This window comes from Erinaceus europaeus, chromosome 14 (assembly GCF_950295315.1).
Source record: "Erinaceus europaeus chromosome 14, mEriEur2.1, whole genome shotgun sequence".
NCBI classification, from domain to species: Eukaryota; Metazoa; Chordata; class Mammalia; order Eulipotyphla; family Erinaceidae; genus Erinaceus; species Erinaceus europaeus.
Window position 1 is genome coordinate 100,204,401 of NC_080175.1, and position 25,548 is coordinate 100,229,948.

General features: G+C 50.1%; 1 protein-coding gene across 2 annotated transcripts in view; it reads right to left on the reverse strand.

The window, feature by feature from the left end:
• Positions 1-21,100, reverse strand: part of TOMM70 (translocase of outer mitochondrial membrane 70) — a 31,481-nt gene extending 10,381 nt beyond the window's left edge. Inside the window, exons 1-7 of one of the 2 annotated variants that reach the window (XM_060172198.1) lie at positions 20,593-21,100; positions 12,487-12,660; positions 8,102-8,228; positions 6,646-6,755; positions 3,916-4,064; positions 1,804-2,011; positions 1,338-1,472 (exon numbers count right to left, since the gene is read on the reverse strand). In XM_060172198.1, the coding sequence (XP_060028181.1) occupies positions 1,338-1,472; positions 1,804-2,011; positions 3,916-4,064; positions 6,646-6,755; positions 8,102-8,228; positions 12,487-12,660; positions 20,593-20,859 (1,170 nt within the window). In that variant the 5' untranslated portion in view covers positions 20,860-21,100. The remainder of the gene's footprint in view (positions 1-1,337; positions 1,473-1,803; positions 2,012-3,915; positions 4,065-6,645; positions 6,756-8,101; positions 8,229-12,486; positions 12,661-20,592) is intronic. The other variant, XM_060172199.1, reaches the window with a different exon arrangement.
• Between the last annotated feature and the right edge of the window lie 4,448 nt (positions 21,101-25,548).

The following is a 25,548-nucleotide window of genomic DNA, read 5'->3' on the forward strand; positions in this document are numbered from 1 at the left end:
ACCCACATTTGGTGCTGGACTGAATGCTGTGCTTCACGCTGCAACAAAGTCTGCCGCCGAGCCGCCTTCCTGGCCCCTTCACTACACATTTTAATACTAAAATACACAATTTCCTGCTATTTCCTGGATTGTTCCTAGTAATACTTCCTCATTTACACAGCAAAATGTTCACAAAAATTATTTTCTTGATTCTACTATTACCTCACAATGATGACTAAAAACATTCAACCCAAGCCAGCAAGATAGTGCACCTGTTTTGTTAGCACTCGACCCAGGTTCAAGCCCCAGCCACACCACACTGGAGGAAGCTCCAATGCCATGGTATCTTTCCCCTCCGCCTCTGTCTCTATCTGAAAAAGTCTACCTGGAGTGGGGACGTGGGAAACTGTACCCTGGCGGTTACGATAACTTAAATCAACACATCTTCAGCGAAATCATTTATTTTTACCAATAAGCCAAGACTGAGGGCGTATAGCACAGTGGTTTACACAGCAAAAGTCATGGGTTCAACCCCCAGCACTACCATCACCCTGATCTGAGCAGTACCTGGGCAGGGGACAGACACACAACCTGTAAGCCAGAAATACCTGAAAACAAATGTAAGGACAGCTGCTCAAGATGGGGTCAAGGAAATGCCAATCTAGGGGGGCTGGGCGGTGGCACTCCCGGTTAAGTGCATAGTATGAAGCACAAGGGCCTGTGCAAAGATCCAAATTTGAGCCCCCGGCTCCCCACCTGCAGGGGGGATGCTTCACAAGTGGTGAAGCAGGTCTGCAGGTGCCTACCTTTCTCTCTCCCTCTCTAACTCCCCCCCTCCTCTCTCCATTTCTTTCTGTCCTGGCCAATAAAACGGGAAAATGGCCACCAGGAGTAGCGGATTATAGTGCTGGCACCCAGCCCAAGATAACCCTGGAGGCAAAAAAACAAATGACAGGGAGTCGGGCTGTAGCGCAGCGGGTTAAGCGCAGGTGGCGCAAAGCACAAGGACCGGCATAAGGATCCCGGTTCGAACCCCGGCTCCCCACCTGCAGGGGAGTCGCTTCACAGGCGGTGAAGCAGGCCTGCAGGTGTCTGTCTTTCTCTCCTCCTCTCTGTCTTCCCCTCCTCTCTCCATTTCTCTCTGTCCTATCCCAACAACGACAACAACAATAATAACTACAACAATAAATAAAAAAAAACAACAACAAGGGCAACAAAAGGAAATAAATAAATAAAATAAATATTTAAAAAAACAAACTAACAAAAAAACAAATGACAATCTCAACTATCAAAACCATCGTGGTACTTGGCTTCCCAGATGTGAGCTACGGTCCAAAGCGGCCAGAGCATGGCTGTACCTGTCCGCGGTGGTGGTAGACGTCTGCGTTCTGGGGGTCGATGTCGGCAGCCGTGTTGAAGTCCTGCGTGGACAGCAGGGGCTGCTGCTGCTGCATGTACATACTGCCTCTCTTGATGAGTGCGTTTGCTCGCAGCTGCGGAGAGGACGGGAAGCTTCAATCTCACCACTTCTCATTCCGACTAGGGCTTTGCTTTGAATTAGTAGCTTTACTTTGTTGCTGCCCACTCTGAGCTACTGTTTTCAGACACGGTGGGGGTGGGGGTGGGGGTGGGGGGTCGGGAGCAACGGAGCGCTCACCGGCATTGAGGTGGGAACCGGGTACCAGCACGGGTCACATGCAGGACAGAACAGGTACCCCGTGAGGTCCGTGACAGCTCCTCCCCAAACAGCTGGCACACGAGAAGTATGGCAGCATAGCTCTAGAGCCCACTATCTACCTGTCCTTTTTCTAGAGCTGGAAGTACCTTCACGTTGGCTTCTTTCAGACTGATGACCTTGTCCAAGTCTGGCTTGGCTGCATTGGCACTGCCAATCAGCAGGTAGAAGGTGGCTCGCAGTAATAATGCTTCTGCCAGGTATTTGCCTTGAGTGTCTATTTCTTTTGAGCATTCACTTATGATTTTATCATAGTTTTCTTCTTCCATATACTGCTTGGCCTTTAAATAGCCAGAACTGAAAAAGAAAAACAGAAAATTATCTGCTAAAAAAACCATCAGATACGAAAACGTGGCACATTCAATAGAACCAAGTGAAGCAACTGTCTTGCTTTTAGCAAGTCAACCAGCTAGTGTGAGGGAGAGGGATAGCAGACTGGGCTTTGCAGCACTCACCCTGTGGAAACAGCGCAGATGCCCGAGGGGCTCAAGCCTCAGACCCCATCTTGGGGCTGGGCGTAGAGTTTCATGGATGGTGAAGCAGTACAGTGCTCTCCCAATCTCTAATGTCCCCTGCATTCTAATTCCCTCCTGTGAGCTGTGCTTAGAAAGTATGTGAGCTTGGAATAATCGCTCCTATTTGTTGAGAACCCAAGCACAAAGGTCTTCATCACTGAAAAGACTTGTATCATTCTATCTGTAAAATGTAATTTTAAAGTGTAAATGAAAAGCCAGTTTTGGTGCTTGGTAAGAGGCCCTGCTTCCTCTTGCTGTAGCTTTTACAACACTGGTATCCTTTCCACTTCCTCTGGATCAGTACTATCTCTCAACCAGGAAAGGAAATAACTGGCATCATTGTTAAAGGCATCTCGATTATTTACTTCCCCATGAATTTTCTGAAAGGATTTCTTATGAACTAACTAGATTTTGAGTATCTTGGTATAATTCTGCACTGCACCATCAGAGTCTCAAAAGGCAACCGACAATGGCAGGAGAATTAGATGCAACCAATTTATGCTGGGAAATTGTGCAGATGCAGTCACATCTGCCATGTTATCCCCTCAGGCTACTGCTAGTACCACGGTCCACCATGTTGTGCCCTCAGGGCACTGTCAGTTCCCCGTGATATTTGGAGTGCTTTGGTTACTCCTCCCCCTCCCCATTCTCATGAGAGCTGTTCCCATAAAAGCCCTTCTTCTTCTGTCCCTCTCTCTCTTGCCGGCCTTTCACTTCGGCGATTAGACGCAGGGAAGGTTGCTGCGCGAGGCGGCCATTTTGGCTACCTCCACGCGGCCCAAACTGCTGCTCTCCCACCCAACTCTGAGATGTCAGTGCAGATAAAGATAACCTCCTTTTTCTGCGTCCCGCTGCCGCTGCAAGCAACAAATTTGTTTCCACAAAGCTTTTGCTACAGATGCAAAACCACTCTGCTACATGAACAACATTCCTTTCCAAACTCACTAAGAATGACTTGCATGGGAGAAGTCCTAGGTTTGATCTCTGGCACTAACAATATCCAGATCTGAGAGGCGAGACTGGACAGCCAGCACAAATGCTAGATGGCTAGATGGTTTACACAGCATATCGGATCACTTCAGCTCTGGCTGTCAACATGGCATTCTGAGCTTTGGTTTCGGCTCCCACAGCTGCAAAAATATGCCACGGATGGCACAAGGTGGCTGCTTCTATGTCTGGAATTTTAGGGATCCAGGGCTGATGCTCCTTTTTTGTGTGTGACTGCGACCTCATGCTACATACATCCTGTAGTGCCTACCTATGTTTGTGTTTATCCCAGGGCGTGTTTTCCCTTCTGCAGAAGAAACTGGGCAGTCTTGTCATGTACTGAATGGGGCTAGAAACAGAAAAGGCCAAGTATTTCGAAGTCACACACTCCCCTGCACTAGCACGCGTGAACGCTGAACCACAAGACAATTTTCCAGTTAGTGCCTGATTCGAATACAGTCGACCACTTGACTCACTGGGAAGTGTCCTGAAAGAAGACAGGCTGTGGGCAATGAGGCCTCAAGTCCCAGAGAGTTATGTCCCCGGATATGACAGACGCGTATGCGATTAAGCGCCCTACTGTCTCGTATTTCATTTTCTTTTATAGACAGATCTTTGGGGGAGATGACGAGCAGTAAAGATAACCCACCGAAATCCTGTCCGAGACATTCAAGCCCAGCCGTGCTCCCACATACTTACTGTTCTCTGACTTCTAGCGCCTCCCCCTCCTTATCTTTATCTTCATCAGACTTCTCTCCCTCAAGCATGGGCTGGGAAATGATATCATCCGTGAAAGAACTGAAGTAAGATTTGATAAACTGGGGAGATGGCATCAGAGGTTCACGATTCTGCAATTTAATCATGTTTATAGCAAAGTCAGAACACACTAGCCAAAAAAGCAAGCACATCTGTGCAACCGTGAAAATAACTATTTGAAAACTGAGTCTCCTTCTCAAACCACGTGAGATCAGGCTGCAAACCACAGGACAGGACAGGAGAAATTGTAATAGTGCCAGTCCAACTGTTCAAAGCAGGTTTTAAAGGAGTCTTTCTCCTATCCAACGACACAAAGTAAAAATTCCTAATGCTGACAAATATAAATGGGTAAATAGGCTTGATGGCTCATAGCACATTGCTATCACTCTAGCTCAGGCTGTAAACGTAGCATTCTCCTTTCCCCAGGCTCTGTCCTTCCTATTAGACCAGCACTACTTTCAGCACTCAAGATACATCTTCTTACACAGGCACAATAGCATACACTTTGAATACTTCACCAATGAGACTCAACACAAAGATTAATCATAAAAAACATTACAGTTTGGCCGGCAGGGTTATTGCTGGGTCTCAGTGCCTGCATGGTAATGACTCCACCCCCATCAGAGACGGAGAGTAAGAGGGAAAGTCAGAGTAAGGGGACACCTGCAGGTGGAGCCCAGGAACCTGAACCCCGACCCCCATGCAGGGCAGCATGTGCCATCTAACAGGTGTGCTGCTGCTCCCCACCCCAACACAGTTCATTAAACTGCAATAATGAACGCTGTTTCTTTTATTTTGGTAGACTGAATACCCACAGAATTTTATAAGTAAATGAGCTAATCTATTACAGATGAGAGTGGAGAGAAGAAAACTGTGCAAAAATTCTAAAGGAAACTCCGTACTTATATGCTCTGAAGAAAGATACCTACATTTAGGACTACATAAGTAAGCACTCTAACTAGCACAAATTTAAAATGGGAAAAGGCCGTGCATTTCAGTATCCAGTGAAAGACAGACCTAGCCCGTGGCCACGCACTGTCTATGTGACCCTGCACGTGCCATTTCTCAGTTTTCTCAACTCTAAAATGGCAATAAAAACACTTGCCCCACTGAACATACAGTACTCCTGTAGAAATCAAAACTATGTGAAAAGCACTTTGGCATAAAGAGATACGCGAAACTGATTTCGAACCTATGTAAACATAGGTCGGCTAGTTCTTGTCATAGTTTCGACCATAACGTCATGAAGTATACACAGGAAGCCAGGTGCCTCAAGGTTCAATTTATGAGACTCTAACAGGTTATTTTACAAAATATTTTTCAATTTTTAAAAATATTTATTTATGTATTTATTTATTCCCCTTTGTTGCCCTTGTTGTTTTTTTTTTTTTTTTTATTGTCTTTTTATTGTTATTATTTATTCCCCTTTGTTGCCCTTGTTGTTTTTTATTGTTTTTTTTATTGTTGTTTATTTTTATTGGCGAGAGGGAGAGAGATGGGGAAGACAGAGAGGGGGAGAGAAAGAGAGACGCCCGCAGACCTGCTTCAACACCTGTGAAGTGACTCCCCTGTGCTACCACCCGGCTCCCATACAAAATATTTTTAAGGAACACTAGCTCATACGATGACCAAGTGAAAACAATGGTTCCATAGCTTAAAGAAACTAAAAACCACTGTAGTTGTATTTATTCCTTCTAGCTTTACAACATAATCCTAGCTGGCAAAGTTCTAAAGTGAAACAGCTAACAGTTAAATTCAGAGATGTAAATGCAGAGCTTATCAGAACCAACTTAAGAGAAAAACATGAATAGTATTACAGAGCAAGGGAGGGGTCAGGTCGTGGCACCCCTGGCTAAGCGCACACATTACAGTGTGCCAAGGACCCGGGTTCAAGCCCTTGGTCCCCAGCTGCAGAAGAAAGCTTCACAAGCGGTAAAGCAGGGCTGCAGCTGTCTGTCTTTCCCTCTCTATCTCAACTAAATAAATACAAAGAGCAAGGGAGTAACTGCTGTATTGATACTCAAGTTCAGAGGCTCTGCTGAGACATTGGGTCCCCTCCTCAGGCACCTACTCATCAGGGGCCTTCACTTACCATGTGGGCGGTACCAGGAGTGGTGTGGCTCATTCAATGGCAACTGTCACATGAAGGGCCGCGTCTTTGTCACTACCGCTCTACAAAGCCCAACAAAGATTTCTGTTCGAGAAATAACCTGCTTCTAACTAACATCCACGTACAGAGCAGTCTTCAAAAACGTCGTGTAGTGCTCAAGAGAGCTCACCCAGATGCCCTCTGTGCCATGCACACAGACCGGACACAGGCCTGGGAGACGCTCGGTGCCATGGTCTCCTTCCTTCCCTCCCGCTACCTCTATCTGAAAAGTCAGTTCAGAGCAGTGAAGCCTCAGTGACAACAAAATAAAAACTTCAATGACACAGGCAGGAGCTGGACATAAATATACACGTGTATTTTTCTTTGGGGGGATCAGAGTAAAACATCTAGCCCTGTATCTTCAGCCTCAATGACCGAACTCTGCTGGTGTTGCTAAAATGCCGTAAGACGTGACGGTGGAGTTCCAAAGACATGAATTTGGCACATAGGCTACTGCATGACACCCGTCACATTTCGAAATGGCCCTGCAGAGAATATAGCTAACTCTGGTAACGGACATTTACCTTGTATTTTTCTTTGGCTTTCTCTTTTCCAAGAAGCTTAAGGACTTTATCAGCTAACAGCATGCTCTGTTGATTCTGGAAGCCTTCCAATATGCACACAGCAGTGACATCTAGAAGTGACACGATACACAAGAATAAGGAAAACATTACTGCACAGGTGATTAGCAGCATAAAATGAGCACAAGCACAGATTCCATTGACTGCCTTATGTGGTTGTCAATTTCACTTTCAACAAAATGATTCTGAATTCTTTTATGTACTGCAAATGGTTTATATACTTTAGTATACATTCTTAACACTGTAATTCTACATAAAATTTAGATACCTTTATTTAGGATCATATAAGTAAGCACTCTAACTAGAAACGTCCTACCACCGCTCTGGTGTTTTCTTACCTATGAAGTAAACGAGGCAACAGTGCATAATTTGTAAGGCTTCTTACTCTTAACAGGTTACAAGGAACCCAGGCGTACTCTCCTCTGGCCAACAACCACAGATCAAGTTGTCAGCGTGGAATCACTCATGTCTGTTTAGTTTTCTATTGCAGGTGCTGGAGCACCGCAAACTTGCAACCTGAGTCGGCCCGCCATGTGGACTCTCCATTAAACAGACACTGAGACACCACTTTCACTAGTTACGCCAAAATTCAAGCTACAGTGGTTTAAATGAAAAAAAAAAAAAAAAAAAAGAGTGTTTCTTGAACCTGACTTTTCCATGGAAGCACTGAGACAACTGCTATTTCCTCTAAGCCTTTTCTCCAATTCCATTCCCTCCCTCCTCCAAAGTCTATTGCTACAGCTCCCTGATAACCTGGCTGGTACGAATGCTACTGTCTTTCCATTATCCAATTTCCCCCATCTACAACTCTTTAAAATGACTGTTATAACTTCAAGGTCTCTCTTTCAAAGCAACATACCCACCCCACCAGCAAAATATAGAACAGTGGACAATACTATCCCTACCACTTTCACTTTGTGATCAGATTTTTTTAAATGACACTTATTTTTATATCTAAGACTGCTAAAATATCTGTGGATGATATTAAGGCATATTTAAACATGGGGTGGAATGCACTAGCCGACTGTAGGAAGTTTACTTGACAACTTGTAACTATGTAACTTACAACTGAGCATAAAATAATGCCGGAGAAACAATCACCTCAAAGCCTTTTGATAACCATGGGAGTTATTATGTAATTATATTATTTTATAATTATGAAGATATTAACTACCAGATTTAAAATGTGCCAGTGGCATAGAACACTCCAAACCCTAATACTCACTTGATTCCATAGGCTAATACTCAAGTATCAGCAATCTCAATTCAGACCAAAAGCCAAAGTCGTAATTGTGGAAGGGCCAAACTTTTAAATACTGATAGGTTGTTTCATAGAAACTGACCAATGTCCAAGAAGCCTTCAGCAGTTTCACGTGTAAGCACAAAAGACCCTCCTCACCTTCTAAACATTCCTTCTTATTGTCTAGCTTCTCATAGGCTTTTGCACGTCTGAAGAGAGCTTTCACATACTTGGGATTAAGTTCAACAGCCTTCGTACAATCCTGTACCACCTCTTTCCATTTTTGCTGTAATTCAAAGGATTAAGAAGTGTCACACTAAAGGATCCACTGCTTGACAGCAATCAGTCTTCCAAACTTAACAGGCTGAATATATACAACACCCGCACACATATAGTTAATGTTAAGAACAATGGAACTCGAAGGCATACAACCTGATTTCTAAGAATAGCAAAGGGCATAGTTTCAGACCTACCTTTTGATGTGCTCATATCATTTCCCCTCCCGTTAGAAACACGGAGTGTCCCTTTTCAGCAAGGGTTTATAAAACCTCGACTGGCTGCCTTGTTTCCAGTTACTTCACCTCGGCACTCACGTGCTTCTCTACTGAACCATTCTCAGGGGCATAAAAACAACAATACTTTCCCAGCTTTAAAACAAAACAAAACAAAACAAAACAAAACACACCAACCAAAAAACTCTTCTCAGGTCCTTTTCGTTGTCAGCCTCCAGCTGCTACACTTCTTTCAGTCTACCTCGCTGGCTTGCACCCGACTCCCTGAGTCCTCCCTGTGGCAGGTCTCTCACGAAGGGAGCTCCTCTGCTGTTCCCACATGCTGCAACATCTAAATTAAAGGACTTCAAAAGTTATCTCGAGCCCAGATTACTTTTCTGAAACAAACGTTTCTTTACACTGTGGTGCCAAGAGATAAACTCGGGGTCTCGTACCCGTCCGTGGCAATTCCACTAAGCCTCCTCCGGTCCAACGTGTACTTTTAGAGCAACGGGCAGGAAGAGACAGGCAGACTCAAAAACCACCCCATCACCCATGGTGCTTCCTCGGTGCTCCCGCAATGCTCCCACATGGTACTGGGGATGGAAACCGGGGCCCGTGCGCGTTAAGCTCTGCACTCTAGCCCCGTAGCCGGGAAGAGGAAGTTATTCCTTCCAGGCTCACCAGGACGTAAAAAGCATGCTTCTCGTGTCTCAGCAGCTGGGCAGCGAGTGGCCAAAGCACGGACTCTCAGCCACAAGGTCTCAATTTCAACCCCTGGCATCACATGTGCCAGAGTGACACTCTGGCTTCCTTCCTCACCCCCGACTTCATAAATAAATAAACCTTTAAATTTAAAAAAAAAAACAAAAAAAAACCAAAACAAAACCAGAGCACTGCTCAGCTCTGGCTGTGGTGGCACCAGGGGTTGAACCTGGGACTTTGGAGTCTCAGGCATGAGAGAGTCTCTTTGCAGAACCATTATGCTATCTACCCCACCCATAAAATCTGAAAATAAAAATAGAAGTCTACTTCTCTTCAGCTACCACTTCCGATGCAAATCAAGTTCTAGTTGTCTGCCTCTCTCCTTCACATCTTGCCGACAGTGAGACCTTTAGTATTCTTTGGCTGTGCTTTTAAATGCCTCCGACACATTCTTGACAGACCAATCTTCATTTATACACCTGCCCTAATTAAAATGCCCAACAATTTCTCATTAAACCCGGAGTCAAATCCAAAGTCCTTGCCACTACAAAGTTTTTGACTGATCCCTGCTTCCTTCCCAGCTCTCACCTCTCTTTATTCCAGGACCATTTCAACTTTAACCACCTCAAGTTCTTCCTTGCTTGAGAGCAATTACACATACTGCTTTGCTTCTAACAGCTTCTTCTTCACTGTTGTGTGTGTGCACCAGATCTCATCTCCAGTGATTCCTCTCACAGAATCACATTTCTTCCAATTGTCATGTTGCGTTCTATGTGAATTATCATTTTAAAGTTCTTTTGGGGGCTGGAGATGCAGTACAATATGCTTTCATGTGGGAGGCTCCCGAGACTGAAGGTTCAATTCCCAGCACCATTATATGCCAGAGCTGAGCAGTGCTCTGGTCTCAAGTTTTGTTTCATAAAAATAAGTTTGGGGGAAGGGGGAGGAGGGGTAAGCCAGCCAGGCCTTCACACTTGTACACCTCTACCACTCCAGCAACTATCTTTTTCTTTTTGTAATCTAGATAGAGGTAAGAGAGGAGACAACACAGTATCTCTCTATCACCCATGAAACATCCCTGATAAAGGGCTCCCATGTGGTGCTAGGGGCTCAAACCCAGGCTCGTAAGTATGGCCAAGTGTGCACACTGTAGCAGAGGATTTACCTCCCAACACACAAATAAATGAAGTCTAAAAAAAAAAAAAAAAAAAAAAACACACTTTTGCTACCCTCAAATCTTTTTTTTTTTTTTTTTTTTTGCCTTCAGGGTTATTGCTGGGGCTCAGAGCCTGCACCACAAATCCACTGCTCCTGGAGGCTATTTTTTCCCTTTTGTTACCATTATTGATGTCATTGTTGGATAGGACAGAGAAATGGAGAGAGGAGGGGAAGACAGAGAGGGGGAGAGAGAGGCAGACACCTGCAGACCTGCTTCACCGCCTGTGAAGCGACTCCCCTGCAGGTGGGGAGCCGGGGGCTCGAACCAAGATCCTTCCGCCGGTCCTTGCGTTTTGTGCCACATGTGCTTAACCTGCTGCGCTACCGCCCAGCCCCCTCAAATCCACTTTTACAGACCAGTTCCAACCACAGTGACCTTCTGTACAGAGATAATCAATAAACTTACTGAGCGAATAAATGCAAAGAATACAGATGCCCAATAAACAGACAAGAAAGGTCAACTTGAGCAACGTTTCCAAGAGTACAAGCTAAAGCAGTGAGACAGACAGACATTTTTCTCCTACTAGAACAGTAAACACTGCGGCTAGTCCAGTCAGAATACTGGGTAAGCATGCTTATAGTTGGGAGCAGGTGCTGCTGCTGTCTCGAGATCGACATTTTTAAATGTTTATACTCTGAAAACTATGCAGAAAAAACTACAAAAAGATTTACTTCAATACAGAATCCAATAGGAAAAAATAGGAAGCCAGTCAAACGTTTGTCACTGGGGAGATTTTCCCACTACACAAGCAGTCAGCTACATCTAGCTTTTTAAAAAAATATTTATTTATTCCCTTTTGTTGCCCTTGTTTTATTGTTGTAGTTATTATTGTTGTTGTTGGCTAGGACAGAGAGACATGGAGAGAGGAGGGGAAGACAGAAAGGGGGAGAGAAAGACAGACACCTGCAGACCTGCTTCACCACCTGTGAAGCGACTCCCCTGCAGGTGGGGAGCCGGCGGCTCGAACTGGGATCCTTAAGCCGGTCCTTGCGCTTCGTGCCACTTGCACTTAACCCGCTGCACTACTGCCGGATTCCCCATTTATCTTTTTTAAAGGGTGAAACAAATCTATGTGTGCTAAGTAAACTTGTACAAGATATAGTGGAAACTAAAATGCATATATCGCAAATGGCATATTTAACTTTTCTGTGTGTGTGTGTGCGTGTGCCACTATGGGTGTTTCTGGGGCTTGATGCCTGCGCAGTTCCACTGTTCCTGCCAGCCATTTTCTTCCCTTTTAAAAAATTTGTTTATTTATTTATTTCCTTTTGTTGCCCTTGTTTAACTGTTGTAGTTATTATTATTGTTGTTGGCTAGGACAGAGAGACATGGAGAGAGGAGGGGAAGACAGAGAGGGGGAGAGAAAGACAGACACCTGCAGACCTGCCTCACCGCCTGGGAAGCGACTCCCCTGCAGGTGGGGGGCCGGGGGCTCGAACCGGGATCCTTCCGCCGGTCCTTGTGCTTTGCGCCACCTGCGCTTAGCCCGCTGCGCCGCCGCCCGGCCCGGCCCCCCCTGCTAGCCATTTTTTTGTTTGTTTCACAGAAGGTGAAAGAGACAAAGAGACACAGAGAGACACCTACACACTTCTCCACAGCTCGTGAAGCTTTTTCCTGCAGGTGGAGGCTGGGGACTTGAACATGTGTGGGAACATGTAAGCCCCACTTGGTGAGATATGTATATTTGGGTTCTGTCTGTAGCAGAAGCAAACTTTGATCTTAATGTGCCTGTATGTCTTGCTTTGAAAACCGATCTCCAAACTTATGAGCCTTTCAGGCATATGGCAACACCTGGGGGCCGGGGCAGGGCTGGCAGCTTACTCAGTTTGCCTCTTGGATGCTGATGGATTAAAATGTTTACGAGGTGGGTACCCACCCCACATACTGTTACTTAAGAAAACAGCACAGCCTATGAAGTGATGATGACCATTTTTGCCGTCAGTGCAACTAACTGGGGTAGCCGATCCATTTCTATGTACTCTGGAAATAATGATAAAATTTTATTTTACTGGAAAAAAAAGTTAGTTATGGAAGGATATAAAGACAAAAATCTTATTTCAAAACAGCTGAGTAGCATCTGCTGAAGTAAAGAGGCTCAAAGAGTGGAAGCATCGCCCTGAGGCACATACCAACTGTTCAAAGGCAGCAGCTCTGTTCTGGTAAAACGTGGCCAGGTCACCGTTCTTCTCCGCAGGGCACAGACTGATAGCCTCAGTGTAGCACTGAATAGCCTGTTCATATTTTCCTGCTTTAAAGTATTTATTGCCTTTGTTCTTGGCTGCTTGGGCTCTATCAAGAGAGTTCTGAAATGAGAGGAAGCAACTATTACATACTAGTACTTTGGCACACAGAGCGTCACAGTGATTAATTACAGCCAGGTGTGGAGGACAAAAGCTGCTGGCGATGCAAAGTGCTTCTGATAACCGTCTTCAAGGGAGAGCCTCGGGCGGTAGAACCGCTGACTGAAAAAGGTCTACGTATTTTCAACCTAAAAAGCACAGACGATCCCCCCCAAAGGTGAATAGTGCTCTCAAGTACCGCTTCCTCACTATTCCCCCAAACGTCAGTGTGACAGAGTTCTCGAGTTCTGTCAGCATACCAGTAGCTCTCAGTCAAGGGTGATTTTTACCCTGTGCCAAAGTCCAACAGACGACCAGCACTCAAAAAGCAGAGTAAGAAGGCAAAGAAGAATGTAACCAACAGCCCAGTACAAACAGCGAGAACCACCAAGTGTGTCCGGAGTCCAGTCCCTGGCATCACGCGTGCCAGAGTGGCGCACCCATGTGCATGCGTGTGCTCGCGCACCCTCCCCCATTAATAAACACACCTTTCAAAAATAATAAAGCAGTGGGGGTAGACAGCATAATGGTCCGAAAGCAACTCTCCCGCCTGAGGCTCCAAAGTCCCAGGTTAAATCCCCCACACCACCATAAGCCAGAGCTGAGCAGTGCTCTGCTAAAATAAATAAATAAATAGACAAATAAAATCAAGGAGAAGTGACAGCATACAGATCTAAAGCCCAGTGAGAACAGTCTGAAATGTACCTTTTAAAAGCTAAGAAGGGGGTCGGACGGTAGCGCAGCGGGTTAAGCGCAGGTGGTGAGAAGCGCAAGGACTGCGGTAAGGACCCCAGTTCCAGCCCCCGGCCGCCCCCCACCTGCAGGGGAGTCGCTTCACAGGCGGTGAGGCAGGTCTGCAGGTGTCTGTCTTTCTCTCCCCCTCCCTGTCTTCCCCTCCTCTCTCCATTTCTCTCTGTCCTATCCAGCAACGATGACATCAACAACAACAATAACTACAACAATAAAACAACAAGGGTATACATGTATTTGGTGTCTGTCTTTCTCTCCCCGTCTTCCCCATCTCCCTCAATTTCTCTGTCCTATCCAACAATGACGATGACATCAATAACAACAACAATAAAAAAAAAATACAGGCAACAAAAGGGGGAAAAAACAGTCACCAGGAGCAGTGGATTCGTGGCGCAGGCACTAAGCCCCAGTAATAACTCTGGAGGGGGAAAAAAGAAAAAGCTATGAAAAGGATTTAAACGTCATGTGTGGTATTAAAAAAATCAGTTGTGGTTTTGACTGTCTTTGCAATATTTTAGGCTAAAACTGTAAAAAAAAAAAAAAAAAGAATATATATGTATATATATATACACACACACACACACACACACACATATATATATATAGACATAGACACTTCTCCTGCATTATCTACAAGTTACTTGTGAGTACCTGAAGGCTTGGTAACAATCAGCTAGCGTGGCATTCCCCGCTCTTTAGAAAGTGGCCCAGGAGGTAATAGAGTACCTGACTGTCAGCACTTTATGTGCCAGAGTGAAGTTCTGCTTCTCTTTCATAAACCAATCAAAAAATAAAACAGAGAAGAAAAAACAAATCCTCTTTGGAAGAGGCCAGCAATGGAAATACTTACCCTTGTTTTGCATACAAAGCACTAGAATGCAGAGAACCTGAAAGAGCTGCCTTAAAGCAGACCGGCAAGCTCAGTCTGGGAGTTACAGCTATACTGCGTAGAGTGGAGTGCTAGCCAGTCTCCGCTAATAACAAAGACCCTCTGGTGTTTCAGCTCGCTGACCACCCCAGGGTTGAAGGTCATTCGATGAAAAGAAAAAACCAAAAAAGTAGAACCACTAGCACAACCAGTTTTCTTTTTGCCAGATTTTGACAGAAAAGACTACAGTGCTGTTCTACTCTGCCTTACGGTAGTGCCAGGGAGTGAATCTGGCTCTCCCCACTTCGGATTCATTTCTGTTAAAAACAGATTTTATGGGTGGGGGTGACAGCATCATGGTTCTGCAAAAAAGATTCTCATGCCTGAGGCCAAAAGGCCCAGTTTCAATTCCCCACACCACCATAAACCAGAGCTATGTTCTGGTCTCCTATTTTAAAAACACACTTTATGTGAGTCCACTATACCAAAAGGACAGTCGGTATCCAGAAAACACACTAAAAAAATCAAAAGCAGGAAATAAACAAACGAACCGGGAGCACCTCAAAAGGATTTCTATGAATCACAACACTGACACCCCAACTTGTGAAGAAGATGCAACAGGTGATTAGTAAATTGTATAGTTGACAGTCAAAACATGCATAAAGTGACTAGCAACTGCATACACAGACACAAGGATTAAAACCAAATACCTCAGGCAATAAATATGAAAGGAAGCAATAACATCAAATATCTAAGTCTCCAACAAAAACCGTATGCTAAAGTTTGTCAAAGACAAACTGCAGGAAGCCACTCCCAGAGGCACACCAAATCTGGAAAACGAAGGATATAACCCGAGCGCTGCAGACACCAAGGCATAACCCCATCACATCTATGGATAGCGGTGCAGAGCTGCTCAGGATAAGCGGAGGGACTAGCTCAGTGCCTGTGCAAGACCCACACCGAGGCTCTGCCGCCAGGTCCACTGGCCCCGACCACCAACCTCTAAAGCAGAGCTGAGCAACGCTCGCACACTGGAGCTGTAGCACCACGTACTGGGATGGGGCTCTGCTCTATGAAACCACCCCTCTCACAGGAAATCAAAGGACAGCCAGGAAAATACTCCCTGAAATAAAGAACACCCTTGTCGGCACACAAACAGAAATTCAAGAGGCAAGAAAGGGACCCATAAAAACCTTGCAACGATACAAATATCTTTCAAGGATGTAAATTCGATGATAAAGAATCGTAAGGAACCACGAATCCTTAGCAAGATTTAAAATCTTGTTTTTTTACTGATTAGCTCTGGCTTGTGGCGGTAGCTGGAGGGGACTGAACCTGGGACTTTGCAGGCTCAGGCACGAGAGTTTCTGCATGACCATTATGCCACCTACCCCTGCAGCAAGCTACTTCTCAGCAGTATCCTGACAACTGAAAATGGTCACAGTCAAAGTACATTACTACATGTGTGAAGAAATACAACCTCTACTAATTTATCACCACAAATGTATTGAAGCTAGAGAACCGCCGAAAGTTTTTTTCTAGTTGGGATGTGGAGAACTTCGGAGTAATACGAGAGATGAGCGCAATTTTCTGACCGGGGCACTAGTCAGAAGAGGCTTACTGTCAAGGGGTATTCTCTGGAAAAACAGGAGTCTCGGTGTGAAGCGCCCATGAAGAGGCAGAGATAAAGACAAAGATTCCCCTTTCAGGGGGCTTCTCAGGTCTGGGAGATACAGGTAAAATCAGAAAGCTACCACTATGTAAGTGTTAAGCTGCTGAAGGGCGAATATCGGGATGCACTGGATCGACCTTCCCGTGGTGCATCCCCTGAGTGCCCATTCATTGGGGAAACTGAATCCACATGGATCCCAGTCACTTTCAAAGCCATTAACTGGCTATGGAAGAAGGGCAAATGCCAGAAGAAGAAGAAGAAGGGCGAATATCCAGCGACAGGGAGAGAACCGTAAAGGCCTCTGAAAGGGAGGAGAGGTGTGTTGGGAAGAAGAGCCAGCAAGGAGACAGGAGCAACACCAGAGAGGCAGTGGCAGCAGCTGGGTCCCTCTCCCTCCCCTCTCCCTCTCCCTCTCCCTCTCCCTCTCCCTCTCCTCCCCTCCCCTCCCCTCTCCCTCTCCCTCTCCTCTCCTCTCCTCTCCTCTCCTCTCCTCTCCTCTCCTCTCCTCTCCTCTCCTCTCCTCTCCTCTCCTCTCCTCCTTTCCTCTCCCTCTCCTCTCCATGGTCAACTAGGAACACCAAAGCAGAGAGCACCTGGGGCCACAACAAGAAAGAACAGAACCTCAAGAACCCACCCACCCAGTCACCGGCCAGTGCGACACACGTGGCTAGTGGGCAGAGGAGCCTAGGGAGAGATGAAGTGGCTGGGAACAGTCCGGCAGTTTACCAGCTGAGGCACCGCCTCCAGTCTGTCTCACCAAATGCAAATGTTCCAGATGCCAGCAGGATGCCAGCCAGACTTCCCTGGACAGACGACCCCACCAATGTGTCCTGGAGCTCTGCGTCCCCAGAGCCCTGCCCCACTAGGGAGAGAGAGAGAGACAGGCTGGGAGTATGGATCCACATGTCAACACCCATGTTCAGCGGGGAAGCAATGACAGAAGCCAGACCTCCCACCTTCTGCACCCCACAGTGACCCTGGGTCCATGCTCCCAGAGGGATGGAGAATAGGAAAGCTGTCAGGGGAGGGGATGGGATATGGAGATCGGGTGGTAGGAATGGTTTATCCTATGGTTTTGCCAATATTACCTTTTTATAAATAAAAATAAATTAATTTAAAGAAACCAACACCAGAATCATCCCAGAAGCCACGGGTGGCGCTATGGTGCTGAGAGAAGCCGAGGTGCCCCTCACCGAGGGCAGGAAAACCACTTTGAGGTGTTCACGGGTTCAAGCCCAGCACAAGGAGTGAGCCTGGTGGCCCTGCTTTAGAAGACTAGAAACAGTTATTTCATTTCCAGGATGACTGATGACAGTGTCACGCAGGCTTTGGCCCCTTCATTAAAATGTTTAAGAACACTCCTCTCCCCATTCTTCAGGTCTTAGTCATTCTAACCTCATCATATCATGTGCAGTATTTTTGAAATGCTAAACAAGAAACATAAAACCAGCAACTCTTAGAAGTAATAAATGCTTACTAAAGGACCCACGTGAGGGAGGGCTGTGTGCCGAACAACTGACAAACCCACATCGCTGCGTCTGAGGAACAAGGCTCAAGCCCTCCTTCCTCACCGTTTTTGGTGACGCAGTGCTGCAGGCACCTCTCCTCTCTACCCTACTCCTGTCCCCACCGTAACGGAGAGACAGAGCCAAAGACAGTCTGACTGACTGCCGGGAGCAGTGGATTCATAGTGCAGCCACGGAGGCCCAGGCATGACCTTGCTGGCTAGATAAACAAAATCACAGGTTGTAGTTAAAAAGACAAAAACGTATGCGGCAGGCCCGTATGACAGCTCAGACCAGAGACTATAGAGGACCCTCGAAACCAACTCTGAAAAATGAGAATTCTTCAAACCAAACCAAACCAAACCAAACCGTAAAACCTGAAGCCCGACACATCACAGTAGCTTTAGTACTTGCATCCGTGACACTGGCATCTGACCACATTCCTTTCTTTTTATTAGTGGTTTACCTTTAACAGAACTGTAAGACAGCACGGGTCTAATTCCACACCTTTCTCACCACCAAGAGTTCGCGTCCTCATTCCCCCCACCGCAAACTGCAGTTCTCCCAAGATGTGGGTTGATGGTTCTCTTACTATACACACACACACACACACACACACACACATTTTCTTGTCCATTTTTTTCCCTACAGTCTTGCCTCCTCTTCCTTTCTCAGTCTACAGCCATTACTACTTCTGAACATCCTTCCTTTTCCCACCCCCCTTTTCTCTCTGGGTCCTGATCAAGCTGGAGTTCAGAGCCCTCTGGTCATCTTCCCCTAACATTTCTCCATCTCTGGGAGTATGGACCAAAGTTTTTTATTTTTTTATCTTTACTTGTTGAAGAGACAGCCAGAAATTAACAAGGTAGAGGGAGACAGACTCCAGCACTGCTTCACCACTTGCAAAGCTTTCCCCCCCTTCAGGTGGGGGCCAGGGGCTTGAACCCGGATCCTTAAGCTTTACAACATGTGCTTAACCACCCAACCCCGGACCAAAAGTCTTCGTAGGATGCAGAAGGTGGAAGATCTGGCTTCCGTAATCGCTTCTCCACTGGACATGGCCGTTGGCGGGTGGATCCACACCCCCACATGCCTGTCTTTCTGGAAATTCTGCAGTTAGCTACGCAAGAATCCGAGAGAGCGCTATGTACACACCCATGTTAACAGCAGCCCAATCTTAACGGTCCAGACTCGGAAGCAACTCACGCCCAACAACAGATGGCTGAATAGATGAACTACTACTGCTCGGCTGTTAAGAAGGAGGAGGCCGAGCGTTCCGGGAGGTGGCGCAGTGGATAAGGCACTGGACTCTCAAGCACGAGGCCCTGGGTTCAATCCCCGGCAGCAGCACACGTACCAGAGTGACGCCTGGTTCTCTCTCGGTAATAAATAAAGTCGTAAGAGAGTGATGGCGTCATCTCTTGTGCCTCATTTGGGACGGAACCTGAAGGAGTCGCAAGAAGCGGCAAGGACGAGAAGGATAAATTCTCAAGATCTCGCTCACAGGGGAACCTAAGAAACCAGCACAGAGGGGGAGCACACACAGGCAGAGCCGGACTGGGGCCGGCGCGCTGCCGCAGCAAAGCCGGTCTCTGGGTGGGGGGGGGGAGAAGGGAGGGGCTGGGGTCCCGGTGCTCCAGGGCGCGAGGGGCGTGCAGACCGACTGCACCTCCAGCGAAGAAAACCATCTGCAAACTGCTTTCGCGCTGCACGTGAAGGCCTCGCGCACAGACACGAGCCGCAACCTGCCTCATCTGACCCCGAGCGGCAGCCGGCACACGCGGGCTCCCGCACGTCCCTTCCCGTCCGCCATCAGCCCGCCATCAGCCGAGAGAGAAGCCGGGGCAGCGGGTTCCTGCCCGTCTCTCTCTCGTTTTCAGGGCTCATCAGAGGCCGCCCATTCAAAGCGCTCTTTACACGGGGCAGTTCCTCCAGCCACAGACAGCCGAGCGCGGCTGGCGGCAGTCACACCTGAAGACGACCTCCGGGACCTCCGGGACCTCCGGGACCGGCTGCGGGGCGGGGGGCGCTCGGCCCGGGGCACGTGGAGGAGGAGCGGCCGGCGGGCGCCGGTGCCCGCACTGCGCTGTAAGCCGCTCGTCCCCCATCAGGGAAACCGACTGAGAAGGACCAGAAGGTGAATCAGTCAACAAGTAAAAGCCTCAGTCTTTACCGGCGGCAAACCAGTAGTTACAAGCGGCTCGCTCAGCGCTGCTCTGGGGTGGAAACACCATTTTCAGAGCGCCCCGCAGGGCTCCTGCCGGCTCCGCCGCTCCGGAGGACACCCCCCCCCCTTGTCGCCCTCGGTCAGTATTACTGTTATCGATGTCATCGTTGTTGGACGGGGAGAGACAGACGGACACCCGCAGACCTGCTTCACCGCCCGTGCCGCGACCCCCCTGCGGGTGGGGAGCCGGGGGCTCGAACCGGGATCCTGACGCCGCGGGCGGGTCCCCGCGCTTCGCGCCACCTGCGCTCAGCCCGCCGCGCCGCCGCCGCCCGGCCCGGCCCGGCCCCGAGTTTCCACGACGACCGCGTCGGTCCGCCCGCGACTCCCGTGGTACAACGTCGACAGGACAGTCGCGCGGACGGACACGGACAGACGACACGGGTGCGGGGGCCCCCAGCCGAGCTCCCCGGGGCTCCGCGTGCAGCACCGCGCCGACGCCCTGCGGGCCAGGCCGCACCCGCACCCGCACCCGCCGGGCCGGGGGTCAAGGGCAGACGGGGCCGGGGGCGGACGGGGTTTGGGGTGGGTCGGGGTCGGGCCCACGCGCCCAGAGCCCCGCACAGATCCCGCGCCCGCCCCTCCCCATGTCCCGCCGCCCTTCATCATGTCCCGCCCGCCGCCCCGCACCATGTCCCGCCCGCCCGCCGCCCCGCACCATGTCCCGCCGCCCCGCACCATGTCCGTCCCTCCCGCCGCCCCGCACCATGTCCGTCCCGCCCGCCGCCCCGCACCATGTCCGTCCCGCCCGCCGCCCCGCACCATGTCCGTCCCGCCCGCCGCCCCGCACCATGTCCGTCCCGCCCGCCGCCCCGCACCATGTCCCGCCCGCCGCCCGCCCCGCACCAGGTCCCGCCCGCCGCCCGCCCCTCACCATGTCCCGCCGCCCGCCGGGCCCTTCCTGGTGGCCGCCGCCCGGCGCCGGGCTGGCCCTGCCCTCCGGGGTCTTCCGCTCGCTGTTGCGCTTCGGGCCGCCCGCGTCCCCGCGCCCGCCCGCGCCCCGGCGCCCCCGCTGGCGGCTCCACAGGAACACGGCGCCCGCGCCCAGCAGCAGCGGCGCCCCCACGGCCAGCGCCACCTGCCACCGCGCCAGCCCCCCGCCGCCCGGGCCCGCCGCCTCCACCGGCTTAGAGGCGGCCATGCCGGACGGCCGCGGCGCCACAGGCTCGGGGCGAGCGGAGGGCGGACGGACGGGCGGACGGACGCGCGGGCGGGCGGATGGACGGACGGACGGAGCCGGGAGGAGCCGGAGCCGGAGCCGGAGCGAGCGCGCTCGGCGACGGCGACGGCGGACGGCGGACGGCGGGAGAGGGCCGGAGGTCACCGGAAGCCCGGGGCATGCCGGGACGGGGCTGGCCGAGGACCGCTTCCGGGTCAAGGGGCGCGGCCGGGGCCCGGCGGCGGGCGGCGCGCGCGTCCTTCCGGTGCCCGCTTCCGGCTGCGGGGCGGCCTCGGGGCGCGGGGGTGGGCGCGGGGGCGGCGGCGGGGGCGGGGGGCCGGGTGTGCGGCTGCGGCGGCGCCACCATGGCGGGGGGGGGGGGGCACGTGACTGCCGCGCGGGCGCCGGGGAGTAGCAACAACAGCAGTAACAGTAACCGCGCCTGCCTGCGGCTCTGCGCCCGGGTTCGAGCCCCCACCCGCCATCAGCCGGAGCTCAGCCGGCCCCGGGGATACTAATAACAATAATAGTAACAGCAATAACATTCTGCCTGCGGCTCTGCGCCCGGGTTCGAGCCCCCACCCCGCCATCAGCGGAGCTCAGCCGGCCCCGGGGATACTAATAACAATAATAGTAACAGCAATAACATTCTGCCTGCGGCTCTGCGCCCGGGTTCGAGCCCCCACCCGCCATCAGCCGGAGCTCAGCCGGCCCCGGGGATACTAATAACAATAATAGTAACAGCAATAACATTCTGCCTGCGGCTCTGCGCCCGGGTTCGAGCCCCCACCCCGCCATCAGCGGAGCTCAGCCGGCCCCGGGGAAATCATAATGAATTCGAAGCGCAAGTCTGGAGGCAGGGAGCCGGCGAGGTGGCGTCCCGGCTCTGCAGAGGCTCCTGTCCCCCACCGGCACCGGCCACCGGCCCTGGGAACAAGGGCACAGCCGGGTGCAGGCTCTCGCCCCGCCGGCCCCGCCGGCCCCCACACACACTTTGAGGCGGCCTTGAAGCTTCCGCGGGCTGTTCTTGCGCCCTCCACCTCTGTTCTTTCCTTTTCTTTTCTGTTTAAGACTTTAAAAAAATTATTTATTTAATCTTAAGATTTTATTTCTTTATTAATGAGAAACATAGGAGGAGAGAGAAAGGACCGGGCATCACCCTGGTGCATGTGGTGCCGGGGATCGAACTCAGGACCTCATGCTTGAGAGCCCAACGCTTTATCCACTGCGCCACCTCCCGGACCACCATTTATTTATTTTTTAACCAGAGCACTGCTCAGCTCCGGCTTATGGCGGTGCGGGGGACTGAACCTGGGACTTGGGAGAGTCTGTTTGCATAACCATTATGCTATCTACCCTGCGCCTCCATCTCTGTTCTTCCTGTCGGAACAGTGAGCCTTGCCTGTGACCCCACAACCCACACCCCACACCCCAACCCCCCACACACAAGCTAAAAATAACTTGTGATCAGGGAGTGCGATGGCAAAAGCCGGCAGGAAACAGGCCGCCTGCGGGCAGAGCCGCGACCCTGCAACGCCCGCCCGCCTGCGCTCGGCGGCTCCCGCCTCCTGGCCCTCTGCTGCCCGCAGCCCACGCGCCCGCCTCCTGGCCCTCTGCTGCCCGCAGCCCACGCACGCTTCCCGCTCGTACTGTCATGTCTCAGATCTCCCCACTTCCTCCGCACTAGACCTTTTCCAACCCCTTTGCAGGATGCTGTTTGTTTGGGATTCACAGGCTTCTTCCCGGCTGGACCCCAGCAGTAGGCGAGCAGTCCAGGAGGTAGCGAAGTGGCTGAAGCGTTAGACTCTGCCCTCCTCTCTCTTCCACAGATCAATGGATAAATATTTTTTAAAAAGACAAGTCCTAGTAGAGAATCTAGAGCTATGGCCGCCCCCATTACAGGCATGTCGGCCTCCTTGTATTGAAAGCGTACAAATGACTTCTGTACCGGTGCGGTTTCTTTTTTCTTTTTTATTTAAGAAAGGATTAATTAACAAAACCATAGGGTAGGAGGGGTACAACTCCACACAATTCCCACCACCCAATCTCCATATCCCACCCCCTCCCGATAGCTTTCCCATTCTCTATCCCTCTGGGAGCATGGACCCAGGGTCGTTGTGGGTTGCAGAAGGTGGAAGGTCTGGCTTCTGTAATTGCTTCCCCGCTGAACATGGGCGTTGACTGGTCGGTCCATACTCCCAGTCTGCCTCTCTCTTTCCCTAGTAGGGTGGGTCTCTGGGGAAGCGGAGCTCCAGGACACATTGGTGGGGTCTTCAGTCCAGGGAAGCCTGGCCGGCATCCTGATGGCATCTGGAACCTGGTGATTGAAAAGAGAGTTATGAAGCCAACATACGAAGCCAAACAAATTGTTGAGCAATCATGGACCCAAAGCTTGGAATAGTGGAGAGGAAGTGTTAGGGAGGTACTCACTGCAAACTCTAGTGTACTTCTGCTTTCAGGTATATATTTTGTAGTCGTTTATGGATACGTGTGAACATATGCTCTCTCTCACAGAAACTGGTGTATATCTAGGTTTTGGGATTTTGTTAGAAAGTGAACCACCTGAGATGAAATTAGAGTGCAGTTTCAACGCCATGCTGGGGCTCCATGAAAATCCAGGCGGCTCACCGCTGTGCAGAAAGTGGTGCAGTGGACGAGGTATTGCTCTCTCAGGCATTAGCTTCTGGGTTCAGTCCCCTGCATCTGACTTGCCAAAGTGATGCTCTGGTTGACCTCCCCCCCCCCCACCCGTATTTATATGTGTGTGTGTATATAGATATATTTGCCTCCAGGGTTATGCCTGCACCACAGTTCCCATTCTGTTGTTCTTACTGGATAGGACAGAGAAATTGAGAAAGGAGAGGAAGGCAGAAAGGTGGGGGAGGAGAGGGGAGAGACAGACAGACACCTGCAGACCTGCTTCACTGCTTGTGAAGAGATCCCCCTGCTGGTGGGGAGCGGGGGCTCAAACTGGGATCCTTACGCAGGTCCTTGCGCTTCGTGCCACATGCGCTTAACCCACAGCGCCCCCGCCCGGCCCCATAAATAATGTATTTTTTAAAGGAGGTAACTTAAGTGGTATCAAGTAGACTGAGTCGAATGGCCTGACCAGGAGGGTGCACTTTCATTGCTTTTCTTCTGCTTTGTGCAGGTTCCTGTTAGTAAACTGCTTTCAGGCAGAAAGGTTTCTTAATAACAAACTTAAAATAAAAGGTGATAGAAATGAATTGATCAAATAATGATTATTGCGAACAGTTGGCTCCCTTCCTGATCCCTACCCCCAAATGTAAATAATCTGCCCCTTAACATAATTTCTGGGAGCCAGGCGGTTAAATGCATGTGATGCGACATGTAAGGACCGGAGTAAGGATCCCGGTTCGAGCCCCCGGCTCCCCACCTGCAGGGGAGTCGCTTCACAGGCGGTGAAGCAGGTCTGCAGGTGTCTGTCTTTCTCTCCCCCTCTCTGTCTTCCCCTCCTCTCCATTTCTCTCTGTCTTATCCAACAGCAATGACAACAACAATAATAACAACGATAAACAACAAGGACAACAAAAGAGAAAAACAAGTAAAGTTAACATCATTTCTCCCCTGCCTTTGCAATAACAGAGAACGTCTCTGAAATTTCAGTCTTTCTCTAGCCTCCTGGGAATTATAAAAATGCTAGTACAAACTATTGATAAGAACTAAAACTTTCAGAAAGACTTACTGGAGTAGGTGACTAGAGTTTTGTGGGTATCAGGCAAGAGGTACAAATGGTTACTGTGACAAGTCTCCCCACCCTTGTGCTCAAGTTCCCCCCATGTCCAAGGCAATCAGTGTTACAGTTTCCTGAAACATTTTCATATTTCTCAACAGTGTTGCCTTGGCTCAGTTTACTTTTGAGATCATCATCTGTAAGTGACTTCATTCTTGTTACTTTGTTCAACTCTCATTTCAGGGGCCTGGGAAGTGGCTCAGTTGGTGAAGCATATGCCCCTAGACCCCATTCCCAGCGTCATGTCATGTCATGTCATGTCATGTCATGTCATGTGTGAGCACCAAGAACAGCGGCAGCCAGAGCTCCAGGGACAGTGGAGCAGCGCCTCGGTGCCTCCCTCCCCAGGAGAAACACAGACGGTAGTAAACCCCTTTCCTCAACTGCCACTCGTCCTTCAAAAGCAGCTACGGCCTTGCGGTGAGGCGCTTACTTCCCTCGCAGAAGGGCACATCAGGGTCCTGCGCAGTGGTGACAGCTGCTGGTCACGGGTTAGACTCCAGGCCCCATCAAAGCGTGGGGCGCAGACACTGACCTGTGCGGTGCACCTCCTGCATCCCCCCTAGGCCGCTGAAGCCGAGGTCTCACTTGCGGCATGGGAGCTCGTCCCCGCGCACAGGCTGCACCAGCATGTGGCTTCAGCCGCCCCCCGCCCCGCCATAGCTACTCCCCGGCTGAGGACAAGGAGATGGGAGCGATAAAGAAGAATCCGAGGAGTAATAATACCGCGGGTGTTGGTGTTTTTGACCAAGCTTCGTGTAACATGTTCAGTACAAAGTTGAACTCTTGGGAGCCGGGTGGTTGCACAGTGGGTTAAGCGCACGTGGTGCAAAGCGCACTGACCAGCATCAGAATCCCGGTTCGAGCCCCCGGCCCCCCACCTGCAGGGGAGTCGCTTCACAGGCGGTGAAGCAGGT